Source organism: Meriones unguiculatus, chromosome 3, assembly GCF_030254825.1.
Source record: "Meriones unguiculatus strain TT.TT164.6M chromosome 3, Bangor_MerUng_6.1, whole genome shotgun sequence".
NCBI lineage: Eukaryota > Metazoa > Chordata > Mammalia > Rodentia > Muridae > Meriones > Meriones unguiculatus.
In genome coordinates, this window is record NC_083351.1 from 51,697,382 (window position 1) to 51,722,394 (window position 25,013).

The 25,013-nt window shown below is 46.5% G+C and overlaps 1 protein-coding gene and 1 pseudogene across 4 annotated transcripts in view; one reads left to right on the forward strand and one right to left on the reverse strand.

Moving 5' to 3' along the window:
* Positions 1 to 1,838: 1,838 nt before the first annotated feature.
* Positions 1,839 to 1,939, reverse strand: LOC132653390 (small nucleolar RNA SNORA17; annotated as a pseudogene).
* Positions 1,940 to 4,005: 2,066 nt separating this feature from the next.
* Positions 4,006 to 25,013, forward strand: part of Nod1 (nucleotide binding oligomerization domain containing 1) — a 49,185-nt gene continuing 28,177 nt past the window's right edge. For 2 of the 4 annotated variants that reach the window (XM_021648044.2, XM_021648058.2), the window contains exons 1-2: positions 4,007 to 4,365; positions 24,279 to 24,598. In XM_021648044.2, the coding sequence (XP_021503719.1) occupies positions 24,398 to 24,598 (201 nt within the window). In that variant the 5' untranslated portion in view covers positions 4,007 to 4,365; positions 24,279 to 24,397. Of the gene's footprint in view, positions 4,366 to 16,158; positions 16,230 to 24,278; positions 24,599 to 25,013 lie in introns of all 4 variants that reach the window. The other 2 variants (XM_060379972.1, XR_009590713.1) reach the window with 2 other exon arrangements.

Consider the following 25,013-nt stretch of genomic DNA (forward strand, 5'->3'; position numbering starts at 1 on the left):
GTAAAAGGAAAATGGGATGTAATTGTTAGTGAAGGGATAAATACATAGAACATTGTAGCATAACAGAGAATCCAGGGAAAGACCCACAAGAATACACCAAACTGACCTCTGCCCAAGCTAACTTAATGGGAGAATCTTTATAGTAAATGATCTGGAGTCAGCAATGGAACAATTTATAAGGCGAGTGAGGACTTTAGGGTCTAAGAGTAAATGTCTGCTATGAACTGAGCAGCCGTGGTAGCAGAGACTATAACCCCAGAACTTGGGGAGCATACAAGTGTGAGGCCAGCCTGGGCTATATAACAGGACCCTGTTAAGGAAAACAAACAATAAAATTCCAAACCTGCAAAACTGTTAGAAATAAGATGTAACTACCAAGTTCTAAAAATTTTATATTAGTTCCTTGTGAATTTCACATCATGCACCCCAATTCACTCATCTCCCCCTTCCCTCATACCTACTCTCTACCCTTGCAACCTCCCTCTCAACAGAGGAGAAAAAGATCTCATTGTGGTAGCTATATTGTGTCACAGTGTGTCCCACAACATACCCTTCTGTCCACATTTCTTTGCTTGCATATGTTCATTGCAGTGAGTTGTTGGTCTGGTACGAGGCTTCTGGCTTCTGCTACCCTATCAGTACTAGAACCTCCCTGGGACTCCTCTTGGATATCCTGTTGTTGCCCTGTGTCAATAAGAGCCTGTAATTTTGAATCTGTAGGATTCAATGTAGCCTCTTCATGTCTCCAGCAGTTCATCCATGATGTTGGGGTGATCCAACTCAAAGCCCTGGATCTGGGCCTGAGAGGTATCTGAGTGGGTCAGCCTGCAGTTCTCCTGCACCCACACCACTAGGACAAGCTCCTCTGCCCTGTCCCAGCTGCTGCCAGCAAGGGGCAAAGCCAACTCTCTTTTTCCTACTCTCATGCCCTTTGGCTGGCTTATCTATGCCCACGCCATCAGGGCTAGCTCTCCTGGGTGCTTCAGTAGGTGAGGAGCAGGGCCAGCTCTCCTACTCTCATGACCCCAGCAAGGCCAGCTCTTCCACCCACTGCAGGTGGTGAGGGTAAAAGGGAGGTGAGGAGATCGCCACATGCTACCACATAAGCAGACAAGAGGCAGGGCCAGCTCTCCCCTGCTCAGGCCCGTGGGACCAACTCACCCACAACTCCCCCATCCAGAGACAGCTCTATTGTGCTTCCTGGGTGATGTACTGGACCTGCTCTCCCAAGCTGGCCAGGGGCAAAGTCAGCTTTCCTGCTCCCACATCCCCAAGGCCAGCTTGTCCATGAAGCACAGGCTAGGAACGGGGCCAATTCTGCACAGCCCTCAGATATCAGCATGTTCCCAGGCAACAGCCCAGACCAGGGTTGTCCACCTGGCCTTTGGTGGAAACAGACCCCCTCCCCTGCAGGGCCACGAACCCAGACATGGCACACAGTGGTAAGTATAGGCCACATCCCCACCCACCATAGTCCCAGATGGTATCACATCAGGCTGTGGTACTCACATCAGGCTGTTACCTTGCTACCTTCAATTTTCCAGGTTTGCCTCTCTTCCTTATGACTACACTCTTCTGTTTCTCTTTCTCTTCCATTTCTCCACCACTTCCTTGCTTCTCTTAGTGGCACTTGGGGTCTTCGAGCATCTGGGGTCATCTCAGGAGTGGTTTCAGCAGTGCTATGCCCTGCCCATGCATTATGGCACCAGGCAGGGGTCATCTCAGGCATGGTCTGTCAGCTGTGCAGTACGCTGGGCTAGTGGTCATCTCAGGCTAGCTTCCTGTCTGGGCCCCATGGCTCTGGATTGGTGGTTATCTCAGGCTTGCTTTCTTCAGGGAGTATTAGGCTACTAATCATTCAGATATTCACAGATCTGAACACTGAGCACAGACAGCCTGTCTGTGCTGATGCATGTGACACAGCACACCTGCAGCTTCTCTAGGGGTGGGGTAACTGCTAATTTTTAAGATCTAGGCATTGTCAGAGTTCAGACTTGACTCCAGAGGCATGGCCCATCAAAGGGAAAGTAAGGGAGCTGGACCTCATAAAATGAAAGGGGGCCAAGGCACGTAGCCTGGCATGCCCTGGCTATGGTGTCCTGGCTATTAGTCCATGATGTCTGTCATGGTGACATGGTCAAACTTGTGGTCACAGTCAAAAGAGAAGAGGACTACATGTTCAAGGTCATATTTGACACTACAGTCAGTCCCAGGACAGCTGAAACCCTGTCAGAGAGAAAGAGACAGACAGAGAGACAGAGAGAGAAGGAAGCAGGGAAAGAAGAGGAAGGGAAAAAACCTGCAAAGAATGGGAGAAAATATTTACAAGCCACACATAGACACTCTCAACATATAACATTTAGGAAATGAACAAGAGACACAGAGACATGTTTTCCTCAAGAGAAGAAACGCACGGCAAGTGTGCACATGCCTCAGCCCAGCATCAGCAGCAAGCGAAACCGCAGCAATGCCTCACCAGGACCACCGTGCAAACGGCCAAGATGAACCGGGCCATCAGCAAGGGCTGGTGATGCGCAGCCACTCAGCAGGTCGCCAGTGAAAATGTTAACTGTTTTATCTATTACAGAAGGTAGCTCAGCAGGCTTTCGAGAAACTGACCAGCAGGAAGGAAGACTTCAGCTCACACACAAGCTCGTCTGGGAATACACGGTTTACTCCTAGTAACCAAAGGCTGGAAAAAGGCCAGTTGTCTTCAAAGAGGTGAACAGTGTTTTTAAAAAACAACAGGAGCTCATGCCTTGGGATACTGCCCAACAACAATAGAAGGGAAGTAACTATTGATACAAGCGATGGTCTGGGTGAATCCTTTGGGGATTATACTAAATGAAAAGAAAACAACAGAAAAACACTGTTGAAATGGCTCAGTGGGTGAAGGTGGCTGCTGCCAACTTTGAGTTCACTCATGCCCTAATCCACATAGTGGAAAGAGAAAACCAACTCCTGTAAGCTGTTCTGTGACCCACACGTGTGCACGATGGTATGTTCGTACTCAGACACTTAAACACGCACACAAAGAAATGGAAGACAGAATTCTACAGCGTTATCCCAAGGTGCAACCTGATACATGATTCCATGTGTTTAAAAGTCTTGGTGAATTTATAGAAATGGGAACAGTCGTGGTTGCCAGAGGCCGAGCACAGGGTGGATGATGTAAAGGGCTCCTGTGGTGGATCTGTTCTGTATCTTGACTCTATTAATGACTGTTCTCTGCTTACTGTGTGTAGCTTTTGTGCCGTAGCTCTACAGGACCAGGCAACCTGGGATAGGGGTACAAGGATCTGCGCATTATTTCTTCCAGTTCTTTATTAATTTACAATTATCCCCAGATAAAAAGTCCAAAATAAGAAATAAGGAACAACTGTCTCAAAAAAGGTAATTGATAGACTAAGCAAAAAAGCAGAAGCCAAAAATGCGAACAAAGACCAGCCCTGGGTCCATCTCCAGCCCTTGAAAACAGATCAGACTCCTGGAAGAAGAGTCCCTTCCCTGTGGAGCACTGCGGCACCCTGCAGGGAAGGAGAGCCCTGGCCTTCACTCACACACTTACACCCTTAAGCGCTGTAGTCCGCCGCGCTTGCAAAGTTTTGGTTTTGCTTTGCTCCGAGGGCAGACTTAATGCGACACTTCATATCCATGACTAGACGGGGCCACATGTCTGAAAGCACTTTTGTTTAATTGTCAATACTGCTTTAAACTAATTATTCTGGAAATTTATCAGCATGTTAATTCCTTCCCGTGCTTACAGTAAATGAAAAGGCTCTAGCATATTCACGGTCAAGAGGAGATGTAATGACAGGCAGGCGGGCAGGCAGGCAGGCGGGAGAAAGCTTCAGTCTCTGAAAGTAGAGCAAACTCAAGTTTGCTTAGTGGACAGCTTCTTGACAGGCACAAACTTCATTTCACAAGCCTTCCCGCCCGGGTCCCGGCATTGGTTGTGGTTACAGGCGCTGGGTGGCACTCTCAGGGGGAGGGCCTTGGCTCTCGGCGGCCGCGGCAGAGCTGGCACGACGAGTTCCCAGTGTGTCACCCTTGGGCGAACTCCGAGGTTTGCCCACTCCAGCTCCGCAGTGGCCGCTCGTCCGGTGCAGTGCGCGGCGGGCGACTCCCGGGGAGTAAGGGGGACAGGGAACGGCGCTACGGCCCGGCCCGTCCCCGCCTCATCGGCCCGCTCCGCCCTGCTCTCCCCTAAGAGCCCACTTGAGCCCGGGCGTGGCCCGGAGGCTCTGCCGAGGTCCCTGCCTGTTCCCGTTCACGGACCCGCGCTGCTCGCCAGCTGCTGGCCCGCCGAAATCGCGAACCTAGTCCCCGGATCCCCGCGCTGAGAGCCAAAGTCCTGCTAACTTGGTAAGTCATGGAGGTTGGTGCGGGCAGGCTCTGTGGACCAGCTGAGGAAATGTAAGTCTGGCTGCAATCCGAGCGGAGAACCTCCCCCCCCCGACACCCCCTTCCCCCCGCCACAGCCTCGCATAGCCCTATTTCGGAGGCGAGCGCTTCAGAAACCGCGAAATCAGAAGATTGCAGTGTGATCTAAGGCCCACGTTCTCAGCCTGCCAGTCTGCAACTTTAAATCATCAAGTGTTGACTTAGCAAGTCTTGATGCCCAGACTATTCCACGGACCATTCTATGGGAATCTCTAGGCTATTGCTTCAGAGCTCCCCGTGTGATTTCATTGCGCACGGAAGGTTAAAAGCCAAAGACCAAAGGGTAGCCACCGAAAGAAGGTGCCTGCAGCCTGGGACCTTCCTGAGTGCAGCCTGCAGACAGGCTGGTTGCTTCCAGGAACCTCCTATGGTCCGGAGGTCGACGGAGGACGTCCCTTGAGTTTCACGGGATACAAAAGAAGGAAGCAAGATAATGCTTGCTTGGCAGCGTTGCCTGAATATCCAATTCAAAAAGTGCGGTGTGTTCATAGATTGTTAAAAACATCAAAATGGACAGACTGCCAAGCATTTTTGGTTCTGCAGTGCCTGAGTTACTGGTATTCGAAATTGTCTCAGGAGGCCAGGGAACCCTTGACGACTGCCCTCTACCCTTAACGAGTGAAGCCAAAGATATACTTGCAGGATGGAGTCTGATTGCTTACTTAAAAGCAAACCTTCCTGCTTTAGATTTTAAGAATACCAGGCGTGTTCAGGAAGTCTGTTGGAGACGAGCGGTCCCCTGCTGGTACCTGAGAGTAGATGCCAGGGTGGTGGTTGGGATCCAGGAGCCACTGGAAACAGGCAGGCATCCTCGTGTATGCTGGTCAGGGGAGAGACAGACTTAAAACTCAGGGCAGAGAGGCAGAAGGGGGCCCTTTCAAAGGCTGCAAGAGTAGGCTTTTGTTTTTGGAGAATAGACACCCAGTAAACCTGGTTCCAGTCTTTGATTCTGTCACTGGAGTGATGCGATCTGCAGCAAGTTAAAAACGACCTCTCTGAGCCTCTCTTTTCTTGCTGACAAAGTCTGGACAGAGTGGAGCTAACACTGGGTGAGGTAAAGTCCATCACACACATTATGGTCCATAGCAAAGGCTCTGTTACTTGATGACACAGTAGAGGTAATTTATGTGCCACAATTATCTATTTAGTATAGCTACTATTATCGAGTGTGCACTCAGAAACTGTTTTCCTTAAAGCTTTTCTACACCAAATATATCTTTAAGAAAGCCGGGCTGTCAGAAGGACTCAGAATGATGCGCCACACACAGCTCTTGCTGGCAACAGCCTGATATGTTGCTCCTAGTGTTCTCATTTTGCTCTTGACTCGTGGCCAGAGACTATTTTATCAAAGACAACGAACAGTCAGGAACCTGTAGAAGAGAATTCCAAATCCTGTCCTTACTGATGCCTGCCTTCCAGCTGAAACTGCCACCCAGATGCCCAGTCTGTTGGGACAGTCACTACCAGAGTAACAGCAGTAGCGCTGTTTAGATGAGACGCTCAGAATATAAACTGTGAAGCCACGGAGGCATGGATGTCAAGTGTGTGGTCACTGATATTTGCTTCAACAAAAATACTAAGGCTGTGTCTTTTACCCAAAGGAAAGGTTCACTGCTGGAAATGAAAGGCATTTGATTCCTAGGATTTGAATAATCCTCCACTTCTACACTTTTCCTTTGGAGGGTTTTAGGAGAGAGGAAGTTAGGAAACCTAAAACGTACTTGCTCTGAATTGTTGCCACGGTGAGCTATAGCTGTTTCACAAATTTCCAGAGTCGTGTTTTCTTTGTTGTTCTGCAGAAAGCCGGTTGCATGTGTGCTCTGTAGCAGCCTGCTCTTAGCCACCTACAGGTTGTGACTGTATCTGGGGAGGCTCAGGGAGGGCAGGTGTTCCATCTAAACTCTGTAGTAAGAGGGAGTAGTTTCTGTCTCTTCAATTAACTGGCCGGTTTCAGCCAGTGCTGGACTCCTGGTCAACACAAGACTTCTTGGTTTGGATGCTTACTTGAACTTGAATTTCATCTGGATTTGTCAGGCACCAAACTGTGGGCAAATGCTCCTATGCAGAGTCAGCCTCAGCAGGCTTGCCAACACCCTCCCTGTTTGCCCAACTGTCAACCCATGGAGTGGGGGCTGTCATCTGAGGGGGCCATACCCCAGCCTTTGATGGAACAGAGTCCCCAATAAGAACTTCACTTCTTACAGCCAACAAGGCGGTGAAGTGAAATGCTTCCTTAAGACCAGCAGGAAACTTCAGAATTTGTTTTTACTGACAAGTGATTTCCCTCTAAACTACAGGAAACTGTATTTTAAAGGAGTAATAAATGGTTAAAGATGAAGGCTCAGGGAGTGATCCAGTGAGCACATGATTAGCACCAGGTCTTGGTACATCATCATCATCATTACTACCACTCTGTTGGGGACTGAACCTAAGACTTTACAAATACTAGGCAAGAGCTCTACCACTGTGCTATAACTCTACACTCTTCTTACTTTTAAAATCTTGAGTCTCACTAAAATACCTGGCTGTCCTTATGTCCTTAATCTCTGTCTGTAGCTCAGACAGACTTGAACTGAGCTTATGGGTCCTAGCACTTTAACCTCCTGAGTAGCTGGGGTGTGTGTGTCTGTCTGTCTGTCTGCATTGCTATTATTTAGAATGGAGATGGCCCTTGATTTTCTGTTGTATTGTCCCCACACATAGGTTAGGGTTGAAAGAAGTAGGGGGTGGTAATTAATGACTCGGTAGATGCTGTAACAGCCATGGGCCAATAGTTAAGACAGTTACATATTACTGAAAAAATGTCTTCAGTGGTGGAAGAGCTGTGAGAAAGTGAAAATTTACTTGGGAGAATAAATGTGTTATTCTAATTCCCAGAAGATTAAAAATGCAATGGCCAAGAACTCCTGTGCTGTGCTTTATCTTAACACAATCACAATTTTTTTCTATGACACACATTTCAGGAAGAAACTAGGTAGAAAGTGAGGCTTTCTCTTGGGGATAGGCCATCTCTGTATACTACAGGACAACAGATTCCTTCTTTAGAGGGCATTCCACTTAACAATGGAGTTATAAATATTATTTTATTGCTATTATATTTTTGAGATAGGCTCTCACTAGTAGCCTAGGCTGGCCTGAACTTCAATATGTAGACCAGGCTGGCCTCTGACTCATATTGATCCTCTTGCCCCTGCCTCTAGAGTGCTGGAATTGAAGGCAGGCATCACCATGCTTGGTACAACAGTGATTTTAAAAACATGCAATCAGGCTTCATTCCCGAGGCTTCAGGTGCAAGCTCCTGATCTCTGCAAAGCAAATAGCATATGGATGTAGAAGAAACCTCAGGCTTTGCACCCAGAGTTGGGGGTCACACCATTACTTTCTTCCTCATCTAAAGCTGGTGCCTTCATTCATGAAATAGGACATTCTTTTCGAACAGGGTGCTTTGAGCCAGTGATGAGCTAATCTTTGAAGTACTCTCCACCTCGCCTAACTTCCAGTAAGTGGTGATTACCGTGGTGACAGTAATAATGATGGCGGCTGTGGCTCCAAGGCTGGTTTTGCCATCTCCTCATGTGACCTTGGACTGGGCTCTGGCATCTGTAAAACAGGGTCAACGCTCATAGCAATGCTAGGTTTGGTGAAATGATATGGTAGACTGCAGATACTAAGGATGAATTTGTCCACAGACTTGCAGTGTGCCACACTGGGCTGAGGGATTCACAATGGGTTGTTTTTTTGATTTGTTCATACCACCCCACCCCCACCTCCCTTAGTCTTCCCAACAGCTCAATAACCCTCAGTTGTGTCTCTCATCTTCCAGGTGGGAGAGCTGGAGTCCCATGAGGTTAAAGAACTAACCCCAAGACAGTCATGCTCTGCTCAGGGCTTGAGACCAGCCCCACAATCCTGAGTTCCTAATCTCAGCCTGGATATTGGGCAGGACCTGCCCTTTCTGCTAGTCCCACCCACCTCTCCAGGCTCTTACCTGTAATTAAGGGCAGGTGTGTGCACGTTTCCAGCAGAGCGGTGTTTCTTCCTGCTTAAGGAGTGGAAGTGGATGCTTCCTCCTGTGCCCCTCAGATGACTTGAACTCCTATCATTGCTTAGGCCATAACTGAAAGGAAAAAACAAACAAACACAGAAAGCCCAAAAGCCTTGTTACTGGTGTAAACGTAACTTTATAAGGGCAGGTTATAATGTTTGTCTTGTAACACTGTCTCTGGGATGCAGTAAAATGTGCTTTTATGGTGAGCAGGTGTGTGGATGGGTGGACGTGGAGCACAGAAACCCTACTTGGGTGGGACTTAGGTAAACAGAGTTTAAATTGTTCCAACTGCTGCCCAGATTTTGAATTTTTGCTCATCTTCCCCTATCCTTTGCCCCCCAATGGTTCATTTCTCTTCCTGAGATCTTGCAACCTTCTCAGAGGTTTGTGTGGGGTGGGGTGGGGATGGGGGACAGAAGAGCAAATGGCAAGAGTTAGTGGCAGGTGCTTTATCATGTCTAATAATGAAGCGAAGTTTCCAGGAGTATGAGGCAATCTGCTGGCTCCTCAGCCTGGGAGGAAGACTGGAATAAAACTGTAACTCCTGGTTCTTCCTTGCTCTTTGGGGTTCTTCAACATGTTAATTCAACAATTATTATCAGAAGGTCTCACTGGGAGCAGGCATATATTAATCAGAGGCTGGGGAGGAAGGGTGGCAGGAGTATCATGCAGTGGTAGAGTGTGTCCAGCATTCACAAGGTCCTGGGTTCAAGCCCCAGCACCACAAAACCAAACCTGAATACATCAGGCCTCAGCATTGTTTTAGCTGAGTCTAGTAGTACATGCTGGTAATGCCAGCACTGGGGGAGGAGTGGGCTGATGGAGTCTACAAGCTAGTGGTGTCCATCTTATGGCAAAGTGTCTTAGAATGTGTGTTCTAAACAGCAGCTATTTATTTATTTTAGCCCTGGAGACAAGGAGTATGAGATCGGGCCTCTAGCATGGTCAGGGGTGGTGGTAGTTCTCTACCTGGTTTACAGATGGTCATTTATGTCCTTGTGAGACGCATGGAGAAAACAAGATCTCACCATGCAGTCTTTATCCCCAGGGTATCATTTAAGCCTAACCAGGGGCTTCCCCAAGGCTATCATGCGGGGGGTTAGACTCATGAATGGAAGCATGGACATTCAGTCCTGAGTGGGGCAGGGTATAAACATACAAGAAAATGAAAAAAATATAAAATATCCTGAGTGCTGTAAGGGGAAACAACTCCTCCTGAGATAAATTAGAACATTCCTAGGATTAGTGGTGTGGAGGTACCTCTGTACGGACCTTCAGCAATTAGTTGGCTATGTACACAGGAGGAGTGAGATCATTTGAGAGTCAGTAAAGAGCATGTCTGAAGGCCAGAGGCAAAGGAACCAGGTATATGAGTAGTGAGTGTCCCCCTTGGTGAGGCACAAGGCAGAAAGGAATGAGAGGAGCTAGAGAATGAGCCAAGGTCAGGCTGAGCAGAGACTCCTGGGCTGAGTAAGGACAGAGGACTTTATTCTAACATGCAGTGGAGAGCTGAAGCGCCCCATCCTCTCCATCTTTTCCTTATTATAAATCTATAAACGAAAGGTCATGGGAAGATCAATACAGAAAGAACAGAGAGGGCCCTCACGTGAGCAAGCCAAAACCCTCTATAACAGACCCACGCTCATCATAACCAATTCACTCCCTTGAAAACCCCATTGTGACAGTCATTTTTCTACCACTGTAACAAAGCGCCAGAGATAATCAACTTAAAAGGAAAAGAGGTTTTGTTTTGGCTCATGGTTTCGGAAGTTTCAGCTGTGATTGGTTGGCCCTGTTGACTTTGTGCTTATGATAAGACAGAATATCATGAGGAGGTGGTGAAGTCATGGTGGCTGGAATAAAACAGAGAAGGAGCAACTGAGGTCCTACTATTCCTTTCAATGACCTGATACCATGGTGTGTAATGCCCTTCTATCTACTAAATGTTCCACCATTTCCCACTAGCACATAAGTTGGCAACTAGAACTGTAATATATGGGCTTCATAGAGACATTTAGTGTGGTCCATTGTGAGGATGGGAGCCTCGTGACCCAGTGTCCTCAAAGATTCCCACCTACACATGCTGCTAAATATGACCTTGAGGATCAGTTTCCAACACAAACATTTGGGGGAGCAAATGGTTAAGCTATATCAACGACTGCACATTGAATTTAGAAGACTTGTACTATTCCATCCTCAGTACTGTAGAAAAACAGGAAGGGGTGGGGGAGCAAGCCTGTATTAGAGTGTAAGACAGTTTTGAAAGGTGTCAAGGGAGCAAACCTGTGTTAGAGAGTGAAATGGTTCTGAATGTAGACAGTGTTCTCAACATCAGGCTAAAGAGTCTTCAGCTCAGAATGCAGTGGAAGTGGGCTCAGGGCTAGGTGTGCCCGGCCGCCTAGTCCCTGCTCTAGATTTTTCTGAGAGATGAATATGAATGGGTGGTGCTCTTTGAAGCACTGAGCATCCTTCTTCAGGAGCCCCAATGGACGATGGATGAGAGATTCAAGTCCATCCCAGCTCCTGGAAGCAAGGACAAAAGGCTCACCAAAGCAGAGTGGGGCTAGGATGAGGTGGGGTTAGAGATTGCAGGCACAAAATCACAGGCACCCCATGGCTGTAAGGCAGCCTTCCTCGCATCTATCCTGCCATCTCTGGCTGGAAGAGGTGCTTTCCACACCCGTTTTATCTTTGAAAATCCAGATTCATCTTCTAGGGGATTTGCATACCGTTGGGAGGCACCAGGTTGGCTTTGTTATGCCTTTTTGTTTTTTAGCACTGGGGCTTGAAACCAGGACCTCTTAGATGTCAGGCGTGTGCTCCACTCTTGAGCCACATACCCAGAACCCAGGGTTTGAAAAAAAATAAAAAAAATTAAAAAATTAAAAAAAAACTAAAACTTTTCTTTGGTTGGCACTTTTAGGCCACAGAGAAATGCTCCACCGAGGGGGAAAGCCCCACTTCAGCCTGCTCTCCTGCAAGTAGGTGGGTGCACCACCATGCCCTTCTCCATCGCATGTACTGTGGCTGGTTAAACAAGTCTCCACGAGATAGGAGCTCACTCATCAAGGCTGGCCCAGGCTGCAGGCTCAGAGGAGGATGGTGGGCCTGTCCACTCAATGTCTCACTGGCCCTCAGGGTCCATGCCCCACGGTCCTCTTCACCTGAAAGCCATGACAGATCTGCAGCTCTGATTCTGATTCTGCAGGCTGTGCACCTCTTTTCAGGTGGGGCCAAGACAGATTTCGTGGAGCCTTTTGGCCAGCAGTCAGCAGTGTGTCTATTTGTTCACAGCCAAGTTACACCTCGGCTTCTGCAGTGAGTAACACATGATGCTCTTCAGAAAGGCCTTTCATCTGAGAAGCCTCAGATACTTTCCGTGTAAGTCCTAGAGGCCACCTTCAGATATCTTCTGGGCTGCAGATTTGCTCTGTGTATATCACCCCGCACCTTGCTCTCAATTAAAATTACATGTGTTTATTTATCTGGGAGGGGGCATTTTTGGAGGTCAGAGGACATTTTGTGGCAATCAATTCTCTCCTTCTGCTACTACACACAACCCAGGGACTGGACTCAGGCCATCAATTTGGCAGCAAGTACCAATACTCAACAAGCCATCTTGCTGGCCTTCATGGTAAATAGTTCTTTACTCCTTTGAGGACTTCCAGGACTGGGTCAAGCCAAGGGTCTGCTTTCCTCTGTGTCCTCTTCTTATTAGGATGTTTTATTCACTGGCCCCTAAGCGATGAGCTCCAGTTGCTATCTTCTTCAAAGCCTAGATTCAAACAGGAACAGTGTCTGTTAACAGGTGAGCATCAGTCTTAATAAGGGGCCACTAAGCTGCAAGTGATTCCCTTTCAAGCCATTGCGCTCATAATGCTTTGGAAACTGAGACCTGGACTCTAGTTATGTTCCTCCCTTTTATTTGTCTTACTTTCTTTCATTGAGTAGTGCAGGCTGGCAATCTTCCTGCCTGAAAAGCACTGAGTTTACAGGTCTGTGCCACCATTAGTGATCTTTTTAAAGGTGGAAGATGTGTGAAGGGCATAGAATGATATTGGAAGTGCCCAGATGCAAAATTTCACTGATAAATTCAGTAGGTGCTGTTTCTGAAGTGACTCTGTAGACTATGCAAATGTGCTGACGTGCTTATTGCCAGTATCTCGTGGCCTGGAAGAGGATAAATAATTTACAAAAGAAATTGCCACCTCCCATAAAATTGGTAAGGATAAAGTACCGTGGGAACTCCCAGTGGAGCGAGATGAGCTCAGGGGAAGAACAGATTGAGTTGGGGTCTGGCCCTTTCTCATTCAGTCCTTACTGAAAGATGGGGTGAGCCATTGGTTAAGGAGGCTACTCTAGCCAGAAGTAAACAGAGACAATATTTATCTCATGGCCTGAAGCCCTGGGTTCCAGTTTTAGTAGATCTATAAAAGTCTTTGCCCTGCTAAGAGCCTCACTTTCCGTGATTAAATGGGCATGTGGGATGGTATTCTCTACTCTAGAAGCCTAGGATCTCAGCAGAGTGACTGGATCTTGGACACTCTGTGTGGGGCTTTGGAGCCAGAGGAAGGAGACTTGGCTCTGAAGATGTAGAGGCATCCACTGGGCTTCCCAGAAGCTGAGTAGGGTGTGAAAGGATGTGTGTCATCACTGAATTCTAAGGAATGCTTATATCAGTTGTGTCTGCATTCCTTAATCTGTGGGCAGGATGGCAGTGCCTGGGGTTCAAGTTATATGGACACAGAAAGAAAGAGAAACAGAAAAAGCAAGCACGAGACGGTTTGGATGGGGTCTAATTTCTCTCTCTGCTTTGAAATGCTGAGGGATGAGATGCTTTTAGATGCTTAAAACTAAACGAGAGGTATCAGAGCTTAAAAGCATTCAGTAACTATGACAGCTTCATCTGTATGCTCAGAGCTCTTCAGATACGTGTCCTGTCAGTCATTTCAGAAACCATATCAGACTGGTTGTTTTTCCAGGTTAAGATCATTAAGGGATTGACAACAAAATAAGAAGTAGAGCTTTTGGTGGGTCGTGCAGCAGAGAGGGCAGGGCCAGCCTGAGTGGCTGGGCATGTGTGCTCTACCTACAACATACTTGGAAAGAAGGGGAAGGAAGGACAGGGTGGGGCTGGGAGAGAGGAGTCTGGGAAGAGAGCTCATTCTGTAATGTGCTTGCTGTGTAACTACAACGACCAGAAACTTACTAAATGTTACTAAAAAGCCAGACACGTCGGGGATTTGGGAAGAGACAAGCAGATCCCTGGAGCTCCCTGGCCAGCCAGCCTAACCTGAGCAGCTATCCGCGAGCCCAGCCTAATGAGCGCCCCTCCCAGGAAAGGAAAGGTGCATATCTCAAGAGTGTGATCCCTGTAGCGCATGCTCATCTACACAAACACTCCCCCCACCCCCACCCCCTCAGCCCCCAAAAGCCACACACATGAAGGAAACAGAGCTTTTGCCAAGAAAGCTGTGTCTGTGGGAAATGGCTTCCCCTTTCTAGGTTCCAACTAGTCTATCAGTTGATAGCCTCTGGTCAATGGAAGATAAAATCAATCTGTTCCACCTAGAAACCTATCTTGTTTACAGGGATATTTCCCCAAACCAGAGTTTTCACTGTTCCCAGGGTCACAGGTGGGTCTACATGCCATGTTAAGTCTGAGGCTTTAATTAACACTGTTTCCTTAGGTGGACTCTGCTTCTTTAAGTAGACACTGCTTCCTTGGGTGGACACTGCTTCCGTAGGTGGACACTTAAGCCAATGGTGACAGGTCAGAGTGTGTGTGGAGTGTCTGGCAGTTACTCAAGTGCTCCGTGTTGCTCTGGGTGTCTCAGTTCCGCTCCCCTGAGAGAGGAGGGCTCTACCTACATTCATCTCCCTGCAACCTTCCACAACAGAGGCACTCATGGGTCCTACACCTTGGTGGTCATGGTGACAAACCCAAGGATCTCCTCAGGAGAGTGTCAGACTTGCTAGATCCACTCCCCGCCCTTTTGTTGTTGTTGTTAAGTTGGCATACAAAGTAATGGTGACATCACAGTGTTCCATACATGTGTGTCATGAAACCTTGTGTGTCCCCTTTCGCCTCTCTGTTCTCTACTTACTGAGTCCCTTCCTCTCCTCAAGCAGTTTCCTTGTATTCCATCACCTGTTTCCCATTTAAAGATCTCTTCATTCCCTTTCATGGTGCCCTTTCTAGTTTTATGACTTACACATACACACATGCACACACTTGCACACGCACACACATGAAGGGAGGGAGAGTGAGTGTAAATCTAGGCTCTGCATGTGAGAGATAATAGGGTATTTGTCTCTGTGTCTGGCTTATTTTACTTAATGCAGTAACCTCCATTTTTACGTATTTTCTTGGCAAATGTTATAGTTTCATTTTTCTTTATTCTAGGGGCAGTTCTTATTTACATTCACTGCACTTGTAATACCTCATTCTGAATCTTTCTGAACTTGGTTAGAAACACTGAGGGTAGCGATTTGGTTGGCCTCACTGTGCCTCAGTAAAGTGTTCCAAACAGTGACTGTCACCTGAAGCTGGCATAGGGATGGGGATAATAGGAAAGGTGGGCTGAAGAGGCAATTACTGGGGACCTGCTCCATGTCACCCTGGAGGGCGTCTGCTCTGTGTTGTCCTGATGGGGTCCTGCTCCATGCCAGCCCTGTGCAGGCTATTCCAGCACATTAAGTCAAAATTTCCAGCAACACCCTAAGATGGGGAGTATAACTTTGGGATAATCGAGGCACAGAGAAGAAACTTGCTAAGAGTGATGGTCCTTACTGTGGGGGATCCCTCTACAAAGCCTCGGGAACAGCTATCACCTCAGTGTGCCTTGTCCCCTGTGGCCTGAGAAGCTCTGCCCAGCAGCCCATTCAGCTGAGGTCCAGGTAACTGACCTCCCTACAGCCTGCTTTGGTGTGAATGTGGCTGAGTGGGGTGAGGCTGGGGGAGGGGTCTCGAGAAGTCATGCATTCGACCCACCCAAGTTGTCTTGCCTCTCAGCATTTGGAAAGTAGTTGGTGAAGCTGGGGTCCCAGTAAAGGTCTGACTGTGTTAACTGTTATCATCATTGCCTGGCTGGGCCTCCAAACAGCATATTTAAGGAGGAAATCAGTAAGGCAGTAACATCAACAGACCCTCCTGCTGTCCTCCACCTCTGGCCTCCCCTGGCAGCCATTGCTCCTCAGGGTGAAAGTGGAACCCTGTCCATGATGACACTGGCATCTAGACTTGTTGCAGCTCTTCAGGGTCAGGCCAAGAAAGACATTCCACTTGGCATCATCATTGAGCCTCTCGGGTGTGGGGATTGTGCAGGCACAGAGCGCTGGAGCTGCAGCCCTGGCCCTCCAGTTCTTATGCTGTCCATAAAGGGAAAGGCATGCCAGGCAAAGCTCTCCGCTGATGGGAAGCCCGGCTGTTTAGAAAGCAGTTTCTGAAGCTCAAAGGCAGGGAGTTGACAGTCACAGAGAAATATGGGATAAACATGAGGGCAGAGAAAACAATGTGGTACCAAGCAGGCAAAAGACCACAGAGGTGAGGGTGGAGGCTTCAGGAAATGCTCCGACATGTTGTCCTGGGAGCTGACAGATGGCTTCGTTTCTTTCTCTAAGCTTTTTGTTGTTCTTCATTTCCTTTCACAATTTTCTTTCCACAGTGACCAGGTTTATGTGTTTGTGCCTAGTGGACAAGTTATAAAAACATAGAAAGAATGGGCCCAGGAGACAGGTAAGTGAGCAAGGGTCTTGCTGCCAAGCCTGACTACCTGAGTTCAGTCTCTAGGGCCCACATGATGAAACGGCTTCTGCAAGCTGCCCGCTGATGAAGGCAGGACACCAGTCCTCTCCCGTGGCTTGCTTTCCATGTTAGGATCGTGGCTCTCTGACTGTCCAGAGCAGTGCATCTCAACCTTCCTAATGCTGCTTCCCCATGCTGTGTAACCATAACATTCTTCCAATGCTACTTCATAACTGCACTTTTGTTACTGTTATGAACTGTAACATAAGTATCTGATAGGCAGGATCTCTGAAATGAGACCCACAAAGGGGGTTGGACCCACAGGTTGAGAACCACTGGTCTAGGACCTAGACCCTAGACGATCTTATGGCTATGGATTAGTCATAAGCAAAGCTCCATGAAGCCCCAAGAACTACCTGCCTACTACCCCACACCTCTCTCCATCCTAGGGTTTGCCTCCTTTACCAAAGTTTTCTTTTAGATAATCCAAAATAGAAATCATTCATAATCCCCTCACTCAAAAGTAACTACAGCGAGAGAGGACTTTCTTTTTTTGAGTCTCTTTTGTCTGTATTTTTATGACAATGTTCATGCACATGAATGCCACCCACATGATGAAACCTCCCGTCTCTGAGAAACTTTTTAAGCTCTTTGTAGAGGCACGCACCTGTAATCCCAGGTAGAGGAAGGGAGATCAGGAGTTCAAGGTCAGCATTTAAAGGCCAGCCTGGGCTACATGCAAATGTGTCTCAGAAGCCAACCAACTGACCACCACCAACAACAAGGGTAAATGCCTACAGCATAATAAATTGGAACCATCCAAGGCAGAACAGTTTTATTTTTGTTTTTCTTATCTAACACATGAACGTAAGACTGTGTATGAGCGTGACACTATGTATCCTTTGTCTTCTACAAATTTGATATGCCATAATTGTATTATCACATAGTTCAAAATCTTTCTAACTTTGGATTTTTCCTTTGACCTGTGAATTTGGAGATTTTCCAGGTTTCTTTTATTGTTGACTTCCAACTTAATTCCACTGTAGTCACAAAATGTAGAATGAATGACTCCAATCCCTTGCCATAGGTTAAGAGTTTACAGTGAGGTCTAGAATATGGCCAGCCTTTTTTTTTTTTTTTGAGATACAGTTTCTCTGTGTAGCCTTGGCTATCCTGGACTTGCTTTGTAGATGACACTTATCTGGAACTCACCAAGGTCCAGCTGCCTCTGCCTCCCAGAGTGCTGGGATTACAGGTGTGCACTGCCATATCTGGCTTACGGCCAACTTCTAAACACTCTATGTTCATTGTAATGCCAGGCCCTGTCCTGTTGTTAGGTGCAGTGTGATGACACACAATAAGATACAGTTATCAATGATTCCCATCTCCAGATATTCTTACTGGTTCAATGGTCTGTCTGTTCAGCTATTATATGAAGCATTGCAGAGTCCCTGTGCATCTGGATGTGTTGCCTTTTTGTAAATATTTCCTTTAATGTATTTTCAAACTATAACACTAGATGAATACAAATGAAAACTCTCCTGCCATGCTGAAGTACTGTTCATCACAGCGCTAGGAAATTCTTAAATTCTAACTTAATTCTAGCAGAGCCGTGTTGGCTGCATCCTTTCTCCTTGCTCGACTAAACTCTGCCATTTTCTTTAAGACACACCTCTTTGAGTATAGCATGTACGGCTTTTTTTTTTTCCTATTGAATCTGCCAAATTACGTCTTATAGTCACTGTATTTAGACTACTCATACTTGATTTGATACTAGCATTTGGGGATATATATATATATATATATATATATATATATATATATATATAGTAATTAATTTTGTTTCTTTACCTCTTTTCAAAATAATGTTTATTTGTTTGGTTTGAGACAGGGTTTTTTTTTTGTGTGTGTGTGTAACAGCCCTGTCCTAGAACTCTCTTTGTAGGCCAGGTTGGCCTCAAACTCACAGATATCCACCTGCCTCTGCTTCCTGAGTACTGGGATAAAAGCCACGATGCCCAGCTTATTTGTTTGTTATTATTATTATTATTATTATTATTATTATTATTATTGGTTTTTTGAGACAGGGTAATCTGTGTAATCTTGGGTGCCCCAGAACTCAGAGATCTGCCTGCCTTTGCCTCTTGAGTGCTGGGATTAAAAGCATGTGCCACCACCACCCAGCTTAAAAATTTATTTTTATTTCTGATTAACTATAGGTAAGTGTGGGTATGTATGTATACCCGAGCGCAGTGCCTAGGAAGGCCAGTCATCTCTACAACCCCAAGTCTAGATCTTACACATTTCTTGTTTCTCTGCCTTGTTGTTTTTGTTTTTGTCAGTAAGGACATTTGTTATCCATTTCCTCCCTCAATTGTCTAGTATTCTTTTCTACCTTTAATGTCAGTCTGTGAGGTATTGCTATATAATACAAAGCTGTGCTTCTAGTTAGGCATGGCGATGCACGCTTTCATCCTGGCATATGGGAGGCTGAGGCAGAAGGATCTTGAGCTGAAAGGTCAGGCTTGGGCACATAGGAAGGCTCTCTCTTCAAAATGAAAATAAAACAAACAGAATGCTTCAGGACAATTTCACAGAACATATTTTTAAAATATAGGTTGATGGTATTTAGCAAATCCTGTGTGTGTGGGTGTGTGGGTGTATACTCTTCCCTCATTGTCTGCATAAATCTGTGTCAGGATATTCCAAGTAAAACAAAGTGTTTTACTTGTCCACCAGTGTACAAATCCCTGATACAAGACAGAGTGATCATCTTCATACACCTACACACACACACTGAACACGTCAACCATCTTAGGCTATTACGATGCCTAATGCATAGTAAGTGCTATAAAAGTTGGTTTTCAACTTAAGAAACAACGGCAATGAAAACATCTACAAATTATTCCATGTTTAGTGAGGTGCAATATTTTTATGAATATTCTTGATCCGTGGTTGGTTGAATCTAAGGATGTAAAATCCATGAATGTATACATACTATATAAGCATCCAGACACATGCACACTTAGGATACACTCAAGGTATAGAGTTTCTATGTTGCTAGGAGTCTGCTCAGCTCTTGTTCGCAATCAGTGTCTCCCCAGCTGCCATCTCCTCACTTCTGCACAGAGCCATATTATACATTCTCTTGTTCTGAGCCTGACTTTTCTCAGCCTTTGCATCTGTGACACTCATGTTGTATTTTAATGCACTTATGTGTGCTGCTCCTGGTGCTGCGTTATGCGGCTGCAGACTGACTCAATCACTCAGTTCCTCCGGGAACTGCCAACTACTTTCTCACAATCCACAGCCTCGTTGGAATGAAAGAAAACCAAAACCCTGTCAGAATTTCTGGTTCTCCTCAAAGGGCAGATTTCTAGGAAGGGAAGTTGCCAAAGAGACTTCTAAAGGCCATTGATGCCTAGTGTTGAGATGGTTCGGCCTCCACAGAAGGAAGGGGGGAAAAAGCAAACTCTGGGCCCTTGGCCTGTTACTTGTCTGTGGACTCTCAACAGCTTTGTTAAGTCATCAGCTCAGACTACAAGTCCAGAGTGCCTGAGAGCTTCTTTCTCCCCATCAGCTAAAACTAGTGCAGTGTGATATGGCCACACAAATGTTCTCTAATAGATCCCAAACCCCTCAAAATTCGCTGTTACTAAGATAAAACCTGGTCCTATAAAATGTCCTTGGAAAGCTCCCAGGATTCTGTTAGGCAGCATCAGAGCACCTGCTTTCGGTTGACTCAAAGCCCACCAATACTGGAGGCCACCTTGCAGGAAACCATTACTGGGTTCCCACTAACTGCGATGACACCTCTCAGGTGTGGATTATGACGGTAACATTGTCTAGTAATTTTGCCGAGAGTTGAAGGCTCCAGCACTGACTCAACTTGGATTGCAAAGTCTGGAAAAATGGGAACACTCTCTTTATAATACATCTTACCAGGGGCACTTGGGAATATGCTGAAAAAAGCCATCATAGTGACAATGAGACCCAATGGTGGGATCTTATGGGATGGGCAGTGTAGACACTGGACCAAGCCACATGTTACATACAAGGCCAAAAAGGCTCCTTTATTAGGACTGCTTCATGAGCAGAAGGAGCTAACAGGGATCAAAGTTGTGATCAGGCTGCCCACTGACAAAGGACAAGTAGGTTTTCATTTCAAGTGTACACAGTTGAAAACTCACATTCACTTCCAGCATTTGCTAGTCAGAATCTAGATTATCACTAAGTGTGAGACACACCAGACTTCAAAGCCTGAACGTGAAAGAATACTGTGAAAAACACAGATATTCCTTCATACGAGTGTGCTGTGTGACACTTTTTTTGAGGAGACGTGAACAAATGTTTATTTACCCAAGAAAAGAAACCAATGACAAACCAAAGTATGGATACCATCAAAATCCAGCTTGATGAACAAATGCGTTTTATTAGGGCTACTTAGAGGAATACGGGTGAGAGGTTACTTACAGGAGCAGTAATGACTCAGAGCCCACTGTACAGCCTGCAGGCAGCTTAGTAGGTTGGAGAACATCCCATCCAAACAACTCAGCTGGTCTGCTTCTTGCGGAGGGCCCAGTTGGTCCCAGTGTCTTCTGGGCAGCTCAGCTTGTCTGATAGTGTCACTCCACAGTCCTTACAGATTATACACGTTTGGGGGAGAGAGAGAGAGACCTCATGTATCTTGTCAGTTTCAGGGACTTCCTGAAGTGCTGAATTGCTTTGCCTGTTGAGTTTAATGAGCTTCCCTGTGGGATGGAATGTTTCACCTCTCCTTGGAACATCTTGTTGTTTACCTCCTTCTATCATCCTGTGTCTTAAAAAGTGTCTCACCAAGATGGAAGGTTTTAATCTCAGAAGAAATAACAATGTTATACTGATGATGTATTAGAGCAATGATTTGCATTTACTTAATTAATTGTAATATCTCATGAAGTCACCTGCTTAGTTTTATGTTCATTAATGTGACTACTAGAAGAATTTAAACTACCAGGGTTGGTGAGATGGCTCAAGGGCTGAAGGTGCTTGCCAGCAAGTCTGATGACTGGCTTTCAATACCCAGACCCATATGGTAGAAGAAGAGCAGTGAGTGACTCTGGAAAGTTATCTTCTGCCTGCCATAGATGCATCTCGGTGCTTGTACACAGGAATCTGCATGCACACACATACTGAGTAAATAAATGTGAAAAATTGTAAAAACTAGTAAAGTAGAACCACTAGGAGGATTCTATTTTATATAAATAACCCTGTTCTATCATCTTTTAGAAACATTGTAGACACTGTGTTATTTGTGGGTACTTGAGTTCAGGGGTTCAAGACTAGCCTAAGAAACACAGGGAGTCTTAAAAAAAAATGACCCTGTTCTCCGCTCTTTCTTTGTCTCAGTTACTTCCCCAAAATCTACTTAGTATCTTAGTTCAGAAGTCCAAGTTGCAAGCTGGAATGTAAAGACCTGTTTCCACAAGGACTGGGGATTCTCCTAGCCTGGAGACAAAACCTGTTCCTCTGAAGATCAGAAAGCCAGAAAGAGCCATGCATGGTGGCACAGGACTGATAAGTCCCAGGGCTCAGGAAGCTGAGGAAGGAGGCTTGTGAGTTTAGGTCAGCCTGGGTTACAGGGGAGTCCCAGGACAGCCAGAGTCACATTGTAAAAAAATTAAAAAGGCACACACACACACACACACACACACATACACACACATACACACACACACACATACACACACACACACACACACACACACACACACACACACACACACACACACACACGTGTTCTCCCACCCACATATTCTACCAGCCTTTGCTTCAAAATAAGGTTCCTGGCACTGGCTTACCGCCTGCATGTTTTAATCTTCGTTTTACTGTGTGCTGTTCTACCTTGCATTCTGCAGCCTGGGGACTTGTTTTCCAGCCTCCACTACGACCTTGAATTGTTTTTTTGGTTGTTGTCTTGGGCTCTCTGGACAGCATCTCCCTCCAGCACCCATCCTTAAGGCTCCATATCTGGAGCTGGAAAAACCTCTGCCTACAGAGTGGCCTGGCTTCCTGAAGCCCATGCTGTGCAACCTTTGCCATTCCTCCATTCCTCCTTATCTCTCCTCCACCCCTCTTCCTTCCCCTCCTCTCTTCTCCAACCCTTCTCTTCCCTTACTCCTCTCCTTTGCCCATCACTTTCTCCCCCCCCCCCCCATGTTTTCAGTTTGCATCACAGGACCTATTTCTGAATCAGGAGACACCTGGCTCTCTGACGCTCTGGTGGCATAGCACGAACTCTCTCTGAGGTATCTCATGGCAGTTTGGTCATCTCTGGCTTCTGTTTACCAGGCAGTTTTGTTTCCTCTTTGCCTGTCCATCCCTCCTTAAATCCCTGCCAATGTGAACTAACTGCCCTCTGGAAATTACAAAAAAGCAGCCTCTTTGCCACCTAGCTGTGACAGATGACTTTCCTCAGGTTGTCCAAAATCAGGAGGAAGCTTCCCCCTTTGCTGGTAAACAGTGAAGTGTCTACGGTGGATATTACAGGAATAGTCTGGGAAGCCAGGAGATGATTTTTGTGGGAATCCCAGGCATAGGAAAGAGAGGCAGGGAGTTAACAGTCCCCACCTCCACCTCAGTGATAAGAGTGAGGTCACTAGGAATGAAGGAAGTTGCTTAACCTCCTTTCCCAGCCTTTTAAAACATGCTGACTCACCAAGAGAGAAAGAATGGTTTTTCCCTGTTCTCTCAGGCTTGTGATTATTTCGAAGAGAAAGTTTCCACTCTGGGCTTCAGCTTCACCCTTTCTCACAGGCTCCCAGAGAGCCCAGCCTCAAGCTCTCACAGGCTCCCAGAGAGCCCAGCCTCATACCCTTAAAGCTGACAATCTGCTGCAGCTCTTGTCTCCTACTTCCTTTCCTTTGATTTATTTATTTAGCTAGTCAGGTACGGTTAGAAATTTTAAATTTTATTTATCTATTTTTTGCTGTCACAATATATATTTTTAGTCTCTTTTTTTAATTTTTGAGGATAAATAAAACAAATTCTGGGAGACATGGGTGAAACCTGGCTCATCAGACAGCAAAGGATCACCAGGTTGTAAACTACATTCATTCCCAGCGTTCCTAGAGGAGGACAGTTCAACACCTCTTTCTTTCTTTTCTTTTTATTTCATGCCCCCCCTCTTTTTGTTTGTGTTTTGGTTGCTTTTTTAAATTAATTAATTCATTTTTTGAGACAGGGTTTTTCTGTCCTGGAACTCGTTCTGTAGACCAGGCTAGCCTAAACTCACAGATATCCACCTGCCCTTGCCCCTGCCCCTGCCCCTGCCCCTGCCCCTGCCCTTGCACCCACCCCTGCCCCTGCCCCTGCCCCTGCCTCTTAAGTGCTGGAATCAAAGGCGTGCATCACCACCAGCCAGCTACCTCTTTCCTTTGAAGGATGCCTGTGAGTTTAACTTTTGGGTTCTATTGTGCCTGTTTGCACAACCACTTTTTGCCCTCTACATCCTTGTTGGCTTTGCAGATTCCAAAAAGAGAGTGAAGGTCAAAGGGAAAAAGTCTGTGATAGAGTATTTTATCTTCCTCCAAAGGATGATGCTACAGATTCAGTATGATTAGCCATTTAAATTTGGTGTTATCACCTTGATGCCTTTTGGGAGTCACCAAAGTCATAGGTCCTAAAATGGGTCCCAGTGACCACTCTTCTTCCCTCTCTCCCACTCTCTCTTCCCTGGTCTCCATGAGGAGACTGAGCTGCTCTGCTCTGCCATGCCTTCCCTATTGTGGAGGACTGAAACAAGAAGGCAGAATAAATCTTTCCTCCCTGATGTTGTTCTCTTGCCGCAGTGACAGTAAGGCCGACTAACACATTTAGAGGCGCAGAATATCACCAACAGCAGTGAATGATGATTGCTTATGTTCAGTCCCTCCCTGATCAGATTCTTAGGCATGATTCCCTCCCATTGGAGGTAGAAAAATACAAAGAACAACGGGAGGCGGGAGAGGGAGAATCCTTCATTAAAGTGTGCTTTGCTGACAATGGCCTTTATCTCTTCAGGGTCAACAATGAAAGGCAGGATCCAGGCCGGCGGCCCTGAATCCTGATTGCCTCTCTGCCAGCGAGACACATGTGGTCAAAGATGAATCTGAGAAAAGTAGCTGCTCCCTACTTGAACTATGGAAAAGCAGTGTCACCATGAGATGGAAGCCACCCCATCAGGTCGTCACTCCCACATTAAGCTGTTGAAGATCAACAGAGAACACCTGGTCACCAACATCCGTAACACTCAGTGTCTGCTGGACAACTTGCTGAAGAATGGCTACTTCTCGGCCGAAGATGCAGAGATCGTGTGTGCTTGTCCCACACAGCCTGACAAGGTGTGGGGAGGGACAGTGCTGACAGTTGCTGACCTGGGTCTCAGGCACCCGTTCCCCACTCCTGATCCATGCAAAGCACTCGGGTCTTTTGTTGTTTTGGTCTCACCGCAGCTTCTGTGGCACAGGGAGTATTTGTTACAGATATGAACTCATGTTGGGGTCTTGGGAGAACATAAATGCCCAGATTTTGAGCTTCCTGCCTACACAGTTTCCTTCTGTGGGAGGCTGGAGCAAGCCCTTCTACTCTAGCTCTCCCTGCTGTGTGTCTCAATCCCTCGGCAACTTTGCTTGGGCTTTAGATGAGTAGGTGAGAAAGTGCCTCAACACCCCAAGGACACAGAGGCAAAGGCTCAGGGTAGCCACCCACAAAGCCAGATTTAGAAGTGATCGTCTCTCAGTGTGGGGCCCCATTGAA